The sequence below is a fragment of the Cebus imitator genome, unplaced genomic scaffold (assembly GCF_001604975.1).
Source record: "Cebus imitator isolate Cc_AM_T3 unplaced genomic scaffold, Cebus_imitator-1.0 Scaffold79, whole genome shotgun sequence".
Taxonomy (NCBI): domain Eukaryota; kingdom Metazoa; phylum Chordata; class Mammalia; order Primates; family Cebidae; genus Cebus; species Cebus imitator.
In genome coordinates this window covers 4,546,223-4,565,879 of record NW_016107394.1, presented here as the reverse complement: position 1 = coordinate 4,565,879, position 19,657 = coordinate 4,546,223, and the positions used below count along the sequence as shown (strand labels likewise).

Genomic DNA, 19,657 nt, shown 5'->3' with positions numbered 1-19,657 from the left:
AACAGGCTCTGCAAAAGCAGGTATCAGATAAGAGTAGAGTCAAAGTGAGTAAGGTTTCTTGCTGAATCCAGAAATGGCCCCAACAAAAAGGCTTTGTTGTTAGGCAACCCACATTGGATCAGCACAGTCAAAGCAACAAGAGGCACATGATAAAGGAGGTCACAGAATCAAACACAGGCATAGGAATGCTGCTAAGATGAAGGCATTGGACCTTAAGGCCTTTTATCCTAGACAGATCAACACCATGTGGTTGTCCCCATGATCACATCTATCACCACCATGGCACAAAATCCTTTTGTACATGGTTTTGTCCTGTTTGAGGCAAATCATTCCTGTTTGTCCACAAGGTAGGATGATACCAGAATTAGAAAGAATGCAAGATTTGGAACCAGACAAACCTGCATTCAAATCTATCACCTAGTGACTACGTGCCTACCGGTATTTACCTTTGCTAAGAACTGTTTCCTCATTCATAAAACAGGATTAACACTTACCTCAACACAGTTGTTTATCTCACCTAATCCTCCAATACCTACTTGGTATAGGTTCTATGGGCATTCAATGGTCACTAACTGGCCTCCCTGTGCCTTAGACTGTCTTTCCATCTATTTTCAATATTGCTTTCCTTTCTTTATAAAGAGAACTGACTTTTTATCACCCTCCCACTTAATAACTTTTGGTTTCCCACTCCCTCCAAGATTTGTAAACAGGACCCTATCTGCCACTTCAGCCAATCTTCTACATTCCTTCAATACTCCTTTTCTCCCCAGCCCTCACACATCTTGCTATTCCTAGATATGCCATACCCTATCTCTGCCAGGACTTTATAAATGCCACTTCCTCCTCCCAGAACGATTTTTTTCCCTTTTCACTATATGATTTGCTATTCATACTTCAAAACCCTATTCACTGCCCTCTCCTTTGCAAAGTTTTCCCATTAATCCAGAGAGACTTATATTAGCTTCCTATAAGGCCTCATGGCATTCTGCACTTATCTCAATTGTAGGAACATTTACTGCTTGTGTTATAATTACTTGACTTTGCCTCTGACATCCTAACTTGAAGTTACGGATGATCTCTAGGTATGAGTCTCAGTGTCAGCAATGGCGTGTGTGTGTGTGTGTCTGTGTGCACTGAATGAATCAATGAAAAAGTCTGCTTTCATGACAGCATCATTTTGCACTATGGTCTTTTAACGAATTCATTTTCTGAAGGGAGCTGAATTTTGTAATGCTTTTCTTCATAGTTAAGGAAAAGGTGAACTTACTAAAGTCAAAGTCTCATTATCATCAACTTTAAATTAATAGACTACAATCTTTTGAGGTTGCATTATAATAGTTTTACAGTACTAATCACTAGAAAATTGTAAGAGAAATGGCAAAACAAAAGGAAGGGAAAGTAATTCCATAAAAACAAAAACTGAACATAAGTTGTCTTCAGGCTTAAAAATTTGGTTGTACATAACATAGGGAGAAATGCCAGATACAGGTGACAGGGGGATGGAGGCAGCAAACCACATTGCCATGTATGTACCTACGAAACAATCCTGCATGATCTGCACATGTACCCCAGAATCTAAAGTACAATTTAAAAAAAAAATTTAGTTGTACATACATGTGAAGAGAAAGAATGGCTTGGTGAAGTTCATGCAAAAAATAAAAAAAAGCAATTTTTGTTTTGCCTGCCAATACAACCTAGAGCAGCATTAATAAGAATTTAGCACTCAGATGGGAAAACAGTAAGTCTCATTATACTTGGCTCTGGTCGGGCATTAAAGCACCAGGTTCAGTTCTGAGTGGCGTATTTAAAGATGACTAGAATGGTTAAGGAATCATGACACATAAAGAAAAACTTTCTGGCTTTTTAGGAATTTTTCCTTCATTAAATATTTACTGTCTAATACATTCCGGGTACCATATTAAGTGCTGAATACATAAAGACATAATCCCTGACCTCAAAGAGCTCAGTGTAGTGCCAGAGACAGACATATAAATAAGGAATTTTAATCCAGTGAAATGAGGGATGCACAAGATCAAATGTGCAAAAATGAAGGAATAATCAACTCACATTTGAGTGAGAAGACATTTTAGAGTCCTTATGTTTCACTTGGATCTTAAAGGATGAGTATAAATTTGCCAGGTAGATAAGAGGGAAGAATAGTCCAGACATAATAATTATAGGTGAGAAATACCAGAAAGGCTTCAAAAAGCATACTGTATTCCAAGAACTCTGAATAGTATTGTCTGACCAGAATCTTGGGGAAAGAAAACAATGGGACAAAAAGAAAAAAGATGAGAAGTTTAATCTAAAAACTCAGAAGTAATCATGGTCCCTAAATACTTGAATATTGAAACTAGAGAAACAGATTTTGATCCACTAAAAAATTTTCAAACAATTGTCCAAAAATATTCCTCTTTGACTAGAACAAAAAAAAATTAAAAGTAAAATTGTCCAAAAATAGCAATGAGTACAAAGTCATCAGAACAGGAGAATCATCCCTATGAATGTATAAGATCAATACTTCCACTGGTGTTTGGACTTCATCTTCCTTTATCTCTTCATTGACTTAGCTCATTCCATTTCCTCCACTCTCTCTAGCACCATCAATTTCCTCCTCTCTACTATGATAATACACAAATCTAAAATACAAACATGCCTTGATATCATCTATCTTAAAAAGAAAGCATTCTTAAGCTCTTGTCCCCGCTGTAGGTACTGACCCGGTTACCTGCCCCCTTTTACAGCAACTTCCTCCAAAGAATTGTCTAAATATTATATGCACTGTTTCTGTTTTCTCATTTCTCTTTTTTTTTTTTTTTTTTTTTTTTTTNGATGGAGTCTCACTCTGTCACCCAGGTTGGAGTACACTGGCTCACTGAAAACTCCACCTCCCGGGTTCAAACAATCCTCCCGCCTCAGTCTCTGAAGGAGCTAGGATTTCAGGTGTGCACTGCCATGCCTGGTTAATTTTTTTGGTATTTTTTAGTAAAGACAGGGTTTCACCATGTTGGCCAGGCTGGTCTCGAACTCCTGACCTCAAGTGATATGCCCACCTCGTCCTCCCAAAGTGCTGGGATTACAGGCGTGAGCTACCGTACCCGACCTTGCTTTCTCATTTCTAATTCTCACCTTAACCTACTCTATTAGGGCCTTTTCCTTGTCCTACCACATTACCAAAACTGTTTTTTTATTTGTTTGTTTGTTTGTTTTTGAGACAGGGTTTCACTCTTGTTGCCCAGCATGGAGTGCGACAGCGCAATCTCAGCTCACTGCAACCTCTACCTCCCAGGTTCAAGCAATTCTCCTGCCTCGGCCTTGCAAGTACCTGGGATTACCAGCACCTGCCACCACGCCCGGCTAATTTTTTATATTTTTAGTAGAGATGGGGTTTCACTATGTTGGCCAGGCTGGTCTCAAACTCTTGACCTCAGGTGATCCATCCGCCTCAGCCTCCCAAAGTGCTGGGATTACAGGCATGAGCCACCACGCCCGGCCCAAAACTGCTCTAAATAAAGTCACCAAGAAAGACTTTCAAGGTTCCCCAAGGGAGGTATACAAATAAAACACAAAAGAGTTCAATGGATAAGATGAATCTGATATACAAATGGAATCATTACTTAGCCTAAGAACTAAGCATCTTTAAAATTAAAATATCTAATACTAGCCTTATTTAACAACCTGGGATAAACTGGCTCAGCTTCAGCCTTTTTTTGCTTGTTTGAAACAGGGTCTCACTCTGTTACCTAGGCTGGAGTGCAGTGGTATGATCTCGGCTCACTGCAGCCTCAACCTCCTGAGTTCAAGCGATCCTGCTGCTTCAGCCTCCTAAGTAGCTGGGATTACAGGTGTGTGCCACCATGCCTGGCTAATTTTTTTTGTATTTTTAGTAGAGACAGGGTTTCACCATGCTGGCCAGGCTGTCTCGAACTCCTGGCCTCAAGTGATCTGCCTGCCTCAGCCTCCCAAAGTGCTGGGATTACACGCATCAGCAACCACACCTGGACAGCTTCAGCTTCTTAACATTCTTTCACAGAGGTTTGTGTTTTATTCATCTTTGTATCCCTAAAACCTGGCAGAGTGCTTGGCACACAATACGTAGTATGTGCTCCGTAAGGGTGTACAAAATGAATGACTGCATATAATAACAGCTAACATTGATTAGGTATTTACTTTCTATAAGCACTTTACACATATCATTTCATTTAATCTTCACAACTCAGCAAAATAGCTATTATTAACCTCACACTAAAAAGGAAGAAATTTAGGTACACAGATTTAAGGAGCTTGCCCAAAGCCACACAGCTACTAAGTGGTAGAACCAGTATGCAAACTCAGATCCACTAACTTCCAATCCTGTGTCTTTCCCGAATGCTATTTAGGATGCAAAACGTTGTTACACTGAAGTATTTAGTGAAAAATTTTATCTATCCTGCAGGCATTTTTCAACCCTTCTGGCCTCATCAGAAAAGTAAACATGTAAGAATATTATTGTGTCTGGGATTCAGTAGGTGAAACACCCAGGCAAGCTTGAGAAGAAAAGTGGCCTGGTGGTGCATTTGCAGAAATGATCATCTTTCTCCTTCCTTTCATTCATATTTAGCTTATACTACCATACAATTATCACCTTACTTTATAATATCCTAAGTGCTATAATCAAGTCATCTAAGCTGATAAATACATCTAAGAGGGTTTAGAGAGGCATTAGAGAAAGAAATGCAACAGGACAGTAAATCTCAGTCCATGAATTGATCGGATTGGTGTTAAAAATTGACTACTTGAGAAATTCTGAACTAAGGCTACAATAAAGTCATTTATTGCACAAATATTTATGAACCTACTATATGCCAGGTACTGCAGCACCATGGGAATCTAGGCCGTCCTCCCCAAATCCTCTCCCAGGTCTCAGCATTTCAGGCCAAATCTCCTAGTCACCAAAAGCTCAGTTTAACTTCTTAGAAAGTACAAAAACTATGTAATTTTTCATTAGCAAATGTGGTAAAATACTTGTATGACTAGATTCCCAAACCAATATATATCTCTTTTGACAGATTAAATATTTCTATTGTCACTAACATTTACTGATGACATATTGTGGACTATTAGTACCTAGCCAATAGCTTTGGAACTTTAACACAATCCACGGTAAGAAATACATTTTACATCACTCCCCAGATCATGATCAAACACATGTAAAACCGAAACAAATAGTTCATTATGCTAATATCCATCCTATCCCTTCAAAATAAAAAAAACTCTGCTCACCTTATCCCATTAATCTGATTTTACTGTTTAAATATCACTATGAAGCACTTAGTATCGATTATCTTATTTACACCTTACAACAATCCTTTGAGTCTGTTACCATTATTATCTCCACTTACAAATATGGAAGCTGAGGCTCAGAAAGCTAAACACTTTACTCAAGGTCAAAAAACTAACTAACTAAGCGAGGGAGAATTTAAACCAGGCAGTTGGCTATGCAACTCATAGGACAAAAAAAGAGCTTTACAGTATAGGGCCCAGCACAGCTCAATACATAAAGTTAAAAAACAAAACAAAAAAAATCCAGCCTCCCTAGTAAATTATCATTTACCGAAGGATTAAATGCCAGGCACTGTGCTAGGGGTTTCCACACATATTCTTATTTAAGCCTTACAACAACCCTGTGTGGTTGTAGTAGTTACTTTTTACAGACCAGAAAACTGAAACCTCTCAAAGATGTTAAGCAGCTTTGTCAGGGTCAATGAGAAAAAGGTGGCAGAGCTGAAATTCAAATCCAGATTTTGATTTCAAATTCACTTCCCTTCCCTAAAATACATAACCTGCATAAATAAAAGTGATTTTTAAAAAAGAAACATCTTTCCCTTAGATCAGGTAAAGGAATCATTCATAGAACTAATTCAAGTTACATCAAGAAAATTAAAGCTTTCTCTATTTTCCAGACTAATTTAGACATTACAGAGGCATTTTCCACAATGCTGAATACAGACTTGAATATTCTTTATCTGAAATGTTGGGGACCATCAGTGTTTCAGACTTTTTTTGGGTTTTGTAATATTTGTATATACACAATGAGTTATCTTAAGGATGGAAACCAAGTCTAAATATGAAATTGATTTATGTTTTCTTGTTTTAAATTGTTTTGTAGGGAAAGAGTCTCAATGTTGCCCAACCTGGTCTCAAACTCCTGGCCTCAAGCAATCCTACCTTGGCCTCCCAAAGTATTGGGAACACAGGCATAAGCCACCACGCCCAGGCCATTTATATTTCATATATACCTTATATACACAACCTGGAGGTAATTTTATACATTTTATTTTTTTCTAGAGACAAAGTCTTGCCCTGTTACCATGGTTGGACTGTAGTGATGCAATCATAGCTCTCTGCAGTCCCAACTCCTGGGCTCAAGCAATCCTCCCACCTCAGCCTCCTGAGTAGCTGGGACTACAGGCGTGCACCCCGACACACCTGAATAATTTTTCTTTTTTTTTTGGTAGAGACAAGGGTCTCCTTATATTGGCCAGTTTGGCCAGGCTGGTCTTGAACTTCTGGTCTCAAGTGATCACCTCATCTTAGCCTCCAGAGTAGCTGGGATTACAGGCACAAGCCACTACGACCATCTAATAACTAAAATAGTTTTGTGCATAAAACAAAGTCTGTGTTAAGTACTCGTATGTAGAATTTTCCACTTGTCATGTCATGTCAGCACTTACAGTTTCAGATTTTGGCATACTACGGATTTCCGATTTTCAGATTAGAGATGCTCAATCTGTAGTAGACAGAGCCAAAGACTCAAAAGCAAGCAAAGTCCAAAACTACATAAAACCAGCCCAAATCTACTTTAAGTGATGGCAAAAGCACTACTACAACTAGTGTTTCCCCAACAAGTAAGCTTAATGTTAGTATGAGTAAGCATCAAAAATGCACATGAAGGCCAAGCACAGTGGCTCACGCCTTTAATCCCAGCAATTTGAGAGGCTGAGGCGAGCAGATCACCTGAGGTCAAGAGTTCAGGACCAGACTGGTCAATGTGGTAAAACTCTATCTCTACTAAAAATACAAAAATTAGCCAGCCATGGGGGCACATGCCTGTAATCCCAGCTACTCAGGAGGCTAAAGCAGGAGAATCACTTGAACCCAGAAGGCGGAGGTTGTAGTAAGCCAAGATCATGCCATTGCACTCCAGCCTGAGTGACAGTGTGAGACTCCATCTCAAAAAAAAAAAGAAAGAAAATGCACGTGGTTGTGTGCAAAAACAGGAAGAAATAATTGGTAAAAGAAACCTGCAATTGTAATGTTAAAGGGTACTAACTTAATTGATTTATTATAGAATTCTGTTCTTCCTAGTCATTTATCTAATGAAAACACACTAGCCTTGAGGCTAAATGTATGCAAAATACTGTGTAACACAGGAAATAAACATATTCACGTACATGTTCATGGAGGAACCGCAAGCAGTTATTTTGAAAAAAAACAGAGCTACTGGTAGATACGTTTAGATGTCAGTAACCATGTATCCCCACAATTTAACAATTTGGGGGATATCTTTCATACCTACAGCTAAAATGAGCAAATCGCTTCAGTAATACTAGGCCTGGCCTCTACCTTCTCCTATGAATTATAATTCTTGTATCTATGACCTGCTTTCTACCAAGATGAGATAAATACTTCCAGCCCCCGGGAAAGCTACTGGCAACTTAAAAGCAAACTGGCAGCTTACTGTTCCTGCAGTATACATCAAAAAAGAACTATGATGGCTATCACTTAGATTCTCAAGTTCTGCCCAAAGCCCAGGATTGGGCTCTCCAAAAGTACCTTGAATTCAAATTCTGAGTAAAATCTGTTCTGCTGTTGGTTCTGTACTATTGTACTTTCCCTTTCTCATGTACTCTATTTCCTTCCTTTCATTATCAAACTGTGAAACCGTAGTCTAAAACCAGGCACAGTGGCCCATACCTGTAACCCCAGCACTCTGAGAGACCAAGGAAGGAGAACTGCTTGAACCCCGGAGTTCAAGATCAGCCTGTGTAACACAGTGAGACCCTGTATAGCACTAAAAATACAAAAAAATTAGCTGGGTGTGGTGGCACATGCCTGTGGTCCCAGCTACTTTGGAGGTGGGACAATTGCTTGAGTCTGAAAAGTAGAGGCTGCAGTGAGCCATGATTTCACCAATGAACTCCAGACCGGATGACAGAGGGAGACCCTGTTGGGGGGTACGGGGGGGAGTCAAATCTATATTGGCAGATTATTTCTTCATTTCTCACTCAACCTACTGAAATGATTCCTATTTTTTTGTACTTTTACTTATATAAAGGGCATCAAAGGACACATATCCTTTTGCAACTTTTCCTTTTGCAAATTTTTTTCCAGATTTATCCATGTTGATATATAAATACCCAGTTCATTCATTGTAACAGCTGTAGAAACTAATTTATCCCTTTTCCTATCAAACTGTTACTACATTTTCCAGTACTACAGTGCTGTAATGTGAGCATCATTGTGTATGTGCATATGTACACAAGAGTTTCACTATAACAGATGCTTATTAACGGCATTTCTGTGTAGCAAGGACTCTCTCTCTTCAGCCTTACTATATATGGCCAAACTTCTCTCCATCATGGTTGTATGGCAACTTATACTCCTCCAGCAGTATATAGGTGCCCATTAATTATAATTAATCAATCACAAATAATAGCAGTCTGATGGCATCTCATCACTGGTTTAATTTGCATTTCCCTGATTGCTAATGATGTTGAGTTATCATTCCAGATGTTTACTGACCTTTCAGTTTCCCTCTTCTATGAAATGCCTATTCAAATCCTCTCACCATTTTTCTAATAAGGTATTTGTCATAATGATTTGTGGTTCATATATTTTGGATACCAATCTTTTGTCAGTTATTTCACTGCAAATATCTTCTCCCAGCCTCTGGCTGCTTTTCTTAATCTCTTTTTCTGTTTTGGTGTGTTTGTTTTGTTTTCTGTCTTTTGAGGCAGGGTCTCGTTTCTGTCACCCAGGCTAGAGTGCTCACTGCAGCCTGAAACTCCTGGGCTCAAAGTATCCTTCCACCTCAGCCTCCTGAATAGCTGGGTCTACAGGTATGCCCTACTATGCCTGCCTACATTTTTATATTTTTTTGTAGAGACAAGGTCTCCCTATGTTGCCCAGGCTGGTGCTGAACTCCTAGGCCTCAAGCAATCCTCCCACCTCAACGTCCTAAAATGCTGGGATTACAGGCATGAGCCACAATGCCCGGTCCAATTTTTAATTTTAATGTGGTCAAATTATCGATCTTTTCTATGTTTTGTGTTTGTTTGAAAGTCCTTCTCTACTCTATTTTCCTAGAGACACTCCTAGCATTTTCCATGTTTTACAGTTTGACCTTTAATCCATTTACAAATTTGTTTTTCTGAGACGGAGTCTAGCTGTCACCCAGAACAGAATGCAGTGGCGTGATCACAGCTCACTATAGCCTCCACCTCCCAGGTTCAACCAAATCTCCTGCCTCAGCCTCCTGAGTAGCTGGAACTACAGGCATGTGCCAACACAGCTGACTAACTTTTGTATTTTTAGTAGGGATGGAGTTTCACCATGTTGGCCAGGCTTGTCTCAAACTCCTGACCTCAAGTGATCCTCCCGCCTCAGCCTCCCAAAGTGCTGGGATTATAGGTATGAGCCATCACGCCCAGTTCTACAAATAATTTTTGGTATATGGTGTTAAAGATCTACTTTTTTCTTTTCTATAAGGCTAGCTAACTATCCAGGACAAGTAAAAATGACACCTTTACCCGATGATTTGTAATGGCCAACCATTATCCACCAAATTCAAATATATATGAGGGCATGTTTCTCTGCTCTTTCATTTTAACATTACTTATTCAACCACCCTAATACCAATGCCTGTCTTAATTAGTATGGTTTTAAACAGCTTGATATTTGAGAAAGCAAATCTACCCATCATGTTCTTTAGAATGGTCTTGACTATTTTTGGCCACTAATCATCCTGACAAATTCCACTTTAAAAACAAACACAGTGGCTAGGCACAGTGACTCACACCTGTAATCTCAACACTTTGAGACTCAAGAATAAATAGAAAATATGAACAGAAATCTAATTAGCAAAAAGTAAAATCTACGCACTAAGTAATACCACTACATACAATCAACAAAATCGAGAATCCTCATGTCTATGTCCCACCTTACTAATCTGTCTTCATCTGTGTAAACTATTGTTTAACTTATTTACTGAGATTTTTAACCCCAATGACTATACTTTTCGTTATGTTTCATTCTTTTTCAAATGTGTCTGTTTCATAATGTTTTATTCATTTCTTGGGATGTGAATTCTTTAAAGTCTTTAGTCACTTAAAATATGCTAATTTAAATTATGTCTCAAATTGTCACTCTAACATCTCAGTTCTCGGAGCTATAATCCTCCTGCTTGTTCTATCTGCTGACTCTCATTTGTGGTAGAAAGCCACTTCCTCGTGTGTCATCATTTTTAATCATAAGTTCGCCTTTAGTTGGGCTTATTTCTTCTGTAAGAATCCCTTTGGTCTGAGGTATGGTTGTACCTCTCAGAGTCTTGTTTTTCCTGTCTCCAGGTGACCCAGGTATATCACTAGCTTAAAGCCTGCTTTTATATTAATGTCTGAGCCATATAATATGAACCCAGATCCCAAATGTAAGCAAAGCATAGATCTTGTGCTTCAATTTCTCAGGCAAACTTTTTAATTTTCTCTTTGCATAGAGCCCAAGCAAATGAAAACAAGATTTCTTGTCGTCTCCTTGTGTAACAGGGAAGATTTTTTTCTAGCCCACCCTTTCACCTAGACTGCAGCACGTCAAAAATTTCAGGTTTATGCAGCAATCTTAGTTCTGGTTCCTTTTTGCACACGGTTAAAACTCAACCTGCTAGGAAGAGAACACCTGAAATAAGTGACGAGTGAAGGAGTGAGGGCATCACACTCCTTCACTCTCCTCCAGGGCAATACAGCATAGGTTCAAGGGCTTACAGTTTTGGTTTTTAGTTCCATTTTTGTTTTGGAAACTGGAGATTTTCTTATCTTTCCTGTATATTCAAGAATGCATTTAAAAGAATTGTGGTTCTTTATTATGCACCTTTTCTGAATATTTGTGTCAGGAGTTTTAGCCATCTTACTAAAAAGGTAATTTGGGCTCTCCAATCCATTTGCTACAACACTCCCATAGGAGTGATCTCTCTAAAGTTCAAAGATGAATTCCTCTTTGATACTCTTCAGTGGACCTCATTACTTAGCATGCACTCGAAGTCCACTATTACCTAGCAACTGCCCATTTCTGCAGTCCCACATGCTTCTACTCTCCCACATGCACTCTATACTCTAACCACTTCTGCTTACAATCCCTAGAATGCTCCTTGTTTCATGCTCCTATGCCTTTAAATGTACTGATTTCCCTCTTTCATCTTTATTCTGACCTCATCCACCTAATGAATACTCATGGTCAAATGTCTGGCATTCACTGAAGCCATTTCTGATCCATCCAAACTAGATCATCTTCTTTGTGAAAATACCTACCATTTGTTGAGCTGGCTCTTTATATACCAGGCATCGTAATAATTCACTTAGTCTTTAAAGACAAACTTATGATTTTAATACTATTACTATTCCCATTTTCCAAATGAAGAAACTAAGATACAGAGTGTCCAATAATACACAGCTATAAATGGCAAAGCTAGAATCTGAACCCAGGTAATCTGTCTCCAGATTTTCCTCTATTAATGTATACCATATTGCCTTCTACAATTATATCTTGCATGACAGCTATTATAATACTTATTATACCACATTTCAGTTGTGTATTTACACCCCAATCTTCCCAACTACACTTTGAGACAGAACCATGCATTACCTCTATTTGCAGCTTTAGTGCCTAGGTACAGCACACAGAAGACCCTCAAATCATTACTAAATTAATGAACGACTGAAGTTAACACTGCCATAGCCAATGCTTTAGTCAAAACCCTCTTCATTGCTTGCCTAAACTACTAAAACAGTCCCCTAACAACTCCCCGCCTCCAATTTCTACTCACATCTTTCCTCTTCCAATCTATATATATTGTCTTTCTGAAGCACATTATGTCATTCCACCACTTAAAAATCTTTAAGTGCCACACTGTCTATAGGATAAAGTCCAAAACTCTTTTAGCCTAACACACAGTTCTTCATAATCAGAATTCCTCAGTCTCTGCTCTATTTCCCCACTGCAGTCCACTCTCCACCTCTATTTAGCGTCTTACCAGTGAACATCCCAAGTGCCTACAAGTGCCTTTGCACATGCAGGTTCTTCTACCTAGAATGGACATCCTCTCCTTCCTCACCTAGTGAATTGCTACTCTTTCTTCAACATACAATTCAAATGCCTTCCTCAGGTTTCCTGTAAATTGTTAGCCCATTCCTCTACTTTGCTAGCCTTGTCTGTTTACCTCACTTAACGTTGTGCTGTTATTTAATGTTTCTCCAACCACACTGTGAAGTCTTAAAGAAAAGGTACCATGTCTCATTCATCTTTTTTTATTGCATCATCTTGCACAAAGTGTACCCCCAAAAATGCTCACTGAATTAGTGGAATGAAACTTAACAAACACATCCTACATCAGATACTCAAGCAAACTCAGATATAAATTAATTCAAGTTAGCAACTCTTTCAGGATTAGCTAGAAGTTAGGGAATGGAAATATGAATAAACAAATACCTCCTAAATTCCTGCTGCTCAATCCTGAAGTCTATATATTGGAGCTGTTCCTCACTAGTAACTAATGTTTAGTTGGTAGAGTGCATGTAATCTCATCAAGAACTTTAAAAAACATTTAAGCACAAGGCAAATGTTTCCTGTATTGGTATAACACATAAGGACACTCTCAAATTCTCGGATATGTGTCATTAAGGATAAAGAAATGAGTCATTCTACACTAAAACAAATCCTTATAGACTAGGGAATTCCTGTCCTCTTACACTACAATCACATGGTTTCATTATTCATTAGTCCTAAATGTAATTTAGGCTGCACACATAGCAAACATTGTCTGCCAACTGAGTAAAAAACCAGAACTACTTGCTTTTCACAGAAAGGGGAAATTTTTTTAATGCAGAAATGTTAACCCTAAGTGAACAGGGAAGTTGAGATGGGATGAGAAGGGATAAGTGAGGCACTATTCAGTTGTTTTTATCTATTCAATTTTCGTGTTTTGTTTCCCAGTTTCCGCTCTGTTGCCCAGGTTGGAGTTCAGTGGCGCAATCTGCTCTCAGTTTACTGAAACCTCTGCCTCCCAGATTCAAGCGAATCTCCTACCTCAGCCTCCCGAGCAGCTGGGACTATAGGTGTACACCACCACGCCTGGCTCATTTTTGTATTTTTAGTAGAGATGGGGTTTCCTCATGTTGGCCAAGCTGGTCTTGAACTCCTGGCCACAAGTGATCTGCCCACCTCTGCCTCCCAAAGTGCTGAGATTACAGATGTGAGCCTGGCCTATCTATTCAATTTTTGAAAAGCACTTTTAACACCACGACGAGAAAAAAAAATTAAACTGCCAATTTAAAAGATTCACCAGCCTTTGTCTAGCTTTTTCCTTCAGTCATTACCCACAGCAGAAGAAAAAGAATGTCCTAAAAAGTAAAAAAGTCTTGGTTTCAAATTCAAAAGCAGTATGATTTGGAATAATCATCCTTGATTTCAAATAGACTAAATGAATTCTTAAAATTCATTAATCATTTTTAAATGAAGCTTAAGTGTAGCTGCAATGTATATTTCAAACTCTACCTATGTAAGCTTGTATGAAGTATGTTTTTTAAATCAACAGATCAGGAATGTCTCTAAATTTTAGAATATAAGCTCCATGAGAGAAAAATCTTTAATATTTCATTCACTGATGTTTCCCAAAGACCTGGCACAGAGTAGGTACTTATTACATAATTCCTGAATATTGCTCAAAATGGTCCAAATATTTAATATGTCAATATATACAATGAGCTGCAGATCCTCAAAGAATATGTAGTCTGAGTTCATTTTGAAATGATCACTGATACAGCCTTTACACACAGTTTCACAAATCAGTAAGAACTGATACTAATCCAAAAGTAAAACTGTTAATACACTTTTTCCATAGACAAAGCAATTCCTAAAGGGGCACTGGACTTCAACAAAATTTAAAAAAATTAAGAACTTCACTTAAATACCAATGCATTTACTACAAAATTTCATTTCCAGCACGCCTGACATTTCCTTTATCAATTGACGTAACTATGCGATAATAAAATAAGCAATATATCTCCAAATATTACTAAAATTGCTATTAGGCTGGCACAAAAGTAACTGCAGTTTTTGCCATTGAAAGTAACGGGAAAAACCATAATTACTTTTGTGCCAATCTAGTAATTCTGTTGCTGTTTCCACTCATAAAAGCACAATGTAAATATTTATAAAACTGGTATTATTAGTTTTATTAAAGCTATTAGGAACATTTCACTGTGAATTAGGCTGTTTCTGTTGACTCTTTTTAATCTACTATTAACTCACGTAAACCCTTACTCTCTTATCTGTTCTGAGCCTCAGCTTTCTCTTCGGTAGAATGAGAGATGTAGATTAAAACAATGGTTCAGATTCTGGTGAAAGCTACTAGTGACTTCTCCATAAAAATGCACATACACATTTACATAACTATTTTATAAACAATTATCTATAATAGCAAAAGACAGGAAACAACCAAAATGTACATCAAGGGGTGGTTAAGTAAATTATGTTCCATGTATTCAGTAAAATTCCATACAACATACTGCTATGGACTCTAATAATGTATTGTTAAACCAAAAAAAACCAAAGCAAGTTACAAAACTGTGTATAATGCACAACCTTTTGTATAAAAATGGCAAAAACTAAGTGGACTTGAACTTTCATGTAGCTCCATAAACTGTGGAAGAATAAACAAGAATCTTTTTTTTTTTCTTTGAGATAGAGTCTTGCTCTGCTGCCCAGGCTGGAGTGCAGTGGCATGATCTCAGCTCACAGCAGCCTCTGCCTCCCAGGTTCAAGCTGGAACTACAGGCATGCGCCACCACAGCCAGCTAATTTTTGTATTTTTAGGAGAGACAACGTTTCACCATGTTAGGCAGGCTGGTCTTGAACGCCTGACTTCAATAATCCGTCCACTCTGGCCTCCCAAAGTGCTGGATTTACAGACATGAGCCACCGTGCCCAGCCCAAGAATCTTTGATGGAAGTCAGAAATAAACAGATAAAAGGCAACTTTCTTGTTGTTTTAGATGGAGTCTTGCTCTGTCGCCAGGCTGGAGTACAGTGGCATGATCTTGGCTCACTGCAACCTCCATCTCCCAGGTTGAAGTGATTCTCCAGGCTCAGCCTCCCCAGTAGCTGGGACTACAGGCGAACGCCACCACGCCAGCTAATTTTTGTGTTTTTAGTAGAGACAAGGTTTCACCATGTTGGCCAGTATGGTCTCCACCTCTTGACCTCAGGATCAGCCCCCCTCAGCCTCCCAAAGTACTGGGATTACAGGCGTGAGCCACCGCGCCTGGCCAAAGGGAATCTTTTCATTGCATACTTTGTTACATTTTCGGTTGAATCCTGTGAATGCACTACCTATTAAAATTTTTAATTTAAAAATACTATATATAAGTTCGAGAGGATTGGATAACCCACTGAAGCTAAAAGATACTTCCTAAGCCTTTTGGCAATATTTTTGTATTCTTCTAAAATTCTTTGGCTGAATAAGCACCTAACTGTAAACACAAAACAATCCAACAACAAGAACATTTTAAAAAAATACATTTTTCAGGCCGGGCGCGGTGGCTCAAGCCTGTAATCCCAGCACTTAGGGAGGCCGAGGCGGGTGGATCACGAGGTCAAGAGATCGAGACCATCCTGGTCAACATGGTGAAACCCCGTCTCTACTAAAAATAAAAAAATTAGCTGGGCATGGTGGCACGTGCCTGTAATCCCAGCTACTCAGGAGGCTGAGGCAGGAGAATTGCCTGAACCCAGGAGACGGAGGTTGCGGTGAGCCGAGATCGTGCCATTGCACTCCAGCCTGGGTAACAAGAGCGAAACTCCCGTCTCAAAAAAAAAAAAAAACAAAAAAACATTTTTCATTATGGTCCTCATATAAACATATAAAATAATTGATGAATACTAAGTGACTCTAAATTCTAATTTGAAATCTCATTTTAGATAATTTCACTTAATCATTGATACATTTTATGACAAAAACTTCTTCAAGGGAAAAAGTTGGCACAAATCATAACACCAAACTCCCTCTCATGGTTCAAATTCAGACCTGTTATTTACAATGGTCTCCAAGCTTAGAAATCAAATGAAAATTGTATCCTACTTGATACCAGATAAATATTGTCTTATATTTTGACCATCTCAGAATTTAAAACAAATTAAGTAGCATATGAAACCATCATACCACATCAACAAAATAAAGATGTTTGGGGAGGTTTTCAACCCTGATATGCAGGAATAGAATGGAATTGGGTTTTCATCCTTAGCCAAGTTACTTAACTTCTCTGGACCTCAGTTTCATCTATAAAATGGAAATAAAAGTACCTATCTCATAGGGATGTTGTGAAGCTAAAAGGAATAACGAGGGCTAAGTGCGGTGGCTCACTCCTGTAACCCCAGAACTCTGGGAGGCAGAAGCGGGAGGATCAATTGAAGCCAGGAGTTCGAGACCAGCCTGGCCAACATGGTGAAACCCCAGTCTCTACTAAAATTACAAAATTAGCAGGGCATGGTGGCATGCGCCTGTGGTCCCAGCTATTCGGGAGGCCGAGGCAGGAGAATCGCTTGAACCTAGGAGGCAGAGGTTGCACTGAGCTGAAAGACCACCTCTGCCCTCCAGCCTGGGCAACAGAGTGAAACTCTGTCTCAAACAAACAAACAAAAAGGAGTAACGAGGAACATAGAAAGTGAAATGCAGGTCCCTTTCAACCCCAGGAATAACAGCCCAAGATCTATCCTAGGGCAGTGACAGGTGTCTCTGGCAGCTTGAATCAGAACAGAGAGTCCACTCTGGAACCTGTGATTTCTAGAGGCTGCACTTGTATACAAAAGCAATGCCTCTCCCTCCATACCGAAAATAACACATGGTAGAATTCCCAAAACAGAAGATGCAAATACATGGCCTCTCCTGGTTTATGTTTCCTGAAAAATCTCATTCTCTGTAAGCATTTTTTATCAAGCAGAGCTGTAGATGCTATGTTGACTGGGTGTGTCCCCAAGAGAGTCCTAAGTTATAACAGTCTTGTATTCTAAACAGGGCAGTTTCTATCTCAAAGCTCAGAACCAAGGAATAGCAGGCTGCTGGTGTTCGGGGCAAGAAGTTCAGGGCAAGAGAGTCCTACAACAGACTTTCAATTGCCAGCAAGCCAGGAGGAAACCCGAACTGCCAAAGAGAAAGAAGCACCCCCTGCCAACCCAATCTTTGTTTCCAAAACTTTTAAACCCAAGCCAGCTTTTTTCTCAGGCACTACTGAACTTAGTAGTAGCAGTATCACAAATATAAACAGCGGTCACTTATTGCTTCCTCACTATGTGCCAAGTTCTGTGCTAAGCATGCATTTTTCAAGATTTATGAAAACAACTGCACATGTGTGCTCCCAACCCACTCTGCTCTCGAGTCTGAAAGTCTCCCTTCACATCCTCATATTCAACCTGTTCCCTAAACTCCGGATACGCCACACCCTTCAATGACCGATTCAGGGCCAGAAGCCACATGTCTCCAAGCAAGATGACCCCCAAACTCTTCATGCAACATCAAGCCAAGCATTTCTCTGATCCTCCAAGGCCCCTCCCACTCCCACACACCAATTCTAACCTGCCCTTAACTTGTTCCAACAATTCTGTTTCCCTCCAAACTTCAGACTTACGTAAGGCACGGGGTGCCCTCACCGCCCTCTGCATGCAACGTGCCCATCCTTCACTCTGAAGTTTAAAATTCACAAACACACACTACACCTGGGCAGAGCCCGGGTTCCAACCCCACGGGAACTCTCCACACCCGCCTGAGTAGGGCCCGGGACTCTCCACCCGCTCACCAGGCCGGGCCGGGGCGCGCTCGGCCTAGCTCCGGACCCCAAAGGGAAGTGGGGAAGCTCCACCTGGCTCCGCAGGCGCGGCACGCGGCTCCTGTTCTGGCCTGGGCCCCGCGGCAGCCGCGCCCCCGTCCCGGCGCGGGCGGCAGCGCTCAGCTTGGCCGCGGCGGGCGCGCTCGCCCAGCACCTCCGCGTCGGCCTGGCCGTCGTCGCGGGCCCGACGGCGGGCCCAGCCTGGGCCGCGGGCGCGGCAGCGCGGGCAACCCGGCCCCGCCGCGTCGGCGGCACGTTGGGCGCAGCCTCGACACAGTGAGTGGCCGCACGGCAGGGCCGCCGCCTCCCCCGGGGGCTCCAAGCACCCGGCGCAGCCCGACTCCTCCGGACGCGGCGGCGGTGGCGGCTGCAGCAACGGCGGCGACAACACCAACAGCGAAGGTCCAGAAGTCGGGCCCGGGGCCCCAGTCTTAGCTGCCGCCATCTCGTCACAGCGGCCCCGTCGTCCCCGCCGACTCAGAGCGGCCGTTGCCGCCGCGGAAGAGGCCCGAGTACTCGGACCTGCCGCCGCCATCTTGTTTCCCGTTTGAAGGGAGAGTCGGTTGCGAGGGAGAAGAGTGGAGGGCGGGGCAGTGCGCGGCGGGCAGCGCTATCTACATATTCATGAGGGGCGAGGCTACCGTGAGCCCAAAGAGGATTCTCCCCAGACTTGATTGGCTAGAGGGGACACTTCATTAATATTTATTAGTTATTCTTTATATATTAGATCATCAGCCACACTCTCAAATCCTTGCAGTTTCCTCTCACTGAACTGAAAGAGGTGAGAACTGAGGGGCTTTATTGGCAATTGTGAGTGATGTTAAACTTTGATATACTCATTTATCCTGCAATACTTTTATAACTGAGGCGAAAGTGAGTGGGAAGTATATGAGTTACTCAGAAACCTGCCTTAGTGTTCATTTGATATGAGGTCCTGCGTGCTTTCCTAAGGTTGGCGGGTAGCTTTGTGACTGAAACCAGGCCCACCGTAGTAACTAACTGCCGAAAGGCCGAAAGGGGCAGCATCTTGTCAGTCCTACCTCCTCATCCCCCCTTCTCCACATCCCTTCCTGAAACTGCCCCCCTTGGCTGGTAAAACCACACTTTGCTGTTTTTTTCTGCAGTTCCTTGGCTCCTTCTCAGTCTCTCCTTGTGCCGTCCCCCGTGTTTGGGGCTTCCATTTTCTAGGCTCAGGCCCCAGTCCCCTTGTCACTCTGCGTGCTGCCCTAGTCCACATTTTCTTCCCTCGGGAGCTCCCAGATTGCTGTCTGAAGCCCGGGCCTCCTGAGTCCAGCCCTGCATATTCAACTGCCTGATGGAAACGTCCTCTTAGATCCCTGCAACCCTCATGTATGAAACTAATGTCACTGTCTCCCACCCTCCTTTCAAAACTGCTCTTCTTATGTCCTTCATTCTGTTAAAGGTCCCATCCTCCCAGGTACTCAAGCTCCAAACCTAGTCATCTTGAACTTCTCCTCATCTCCCACATACCATCAATTACTTAGTCCCGTCAGTTCCATTGTCAAAATG

General features: G+C 41.0%; 1 protein-coding gene across 1 annotated transcript in view; it reads right to left on the bottom strand.

Annotated features, from left to right (window-relative positions):
- Positions 1–18,688, bottom strand: part of RNF169 (ring finger protein 169) — a 98,969-nt gene extending 80,281 nt beyond the window's left edge. The window contains exon 1 of the mRNA XM_017532995.2: positions 18,161–18,688. Coding sequence (XP_017388484.1) covers positions 18,161–18,662 — 502 coding nt within the window. The 5' untranslated portion in view covers positions 18,663–18,688. The remainder of the gene's footprint in view (positions 1–18,160) is intronic.
- Positions 18,689–19,657: the final 969 nt, after the last annotated feature.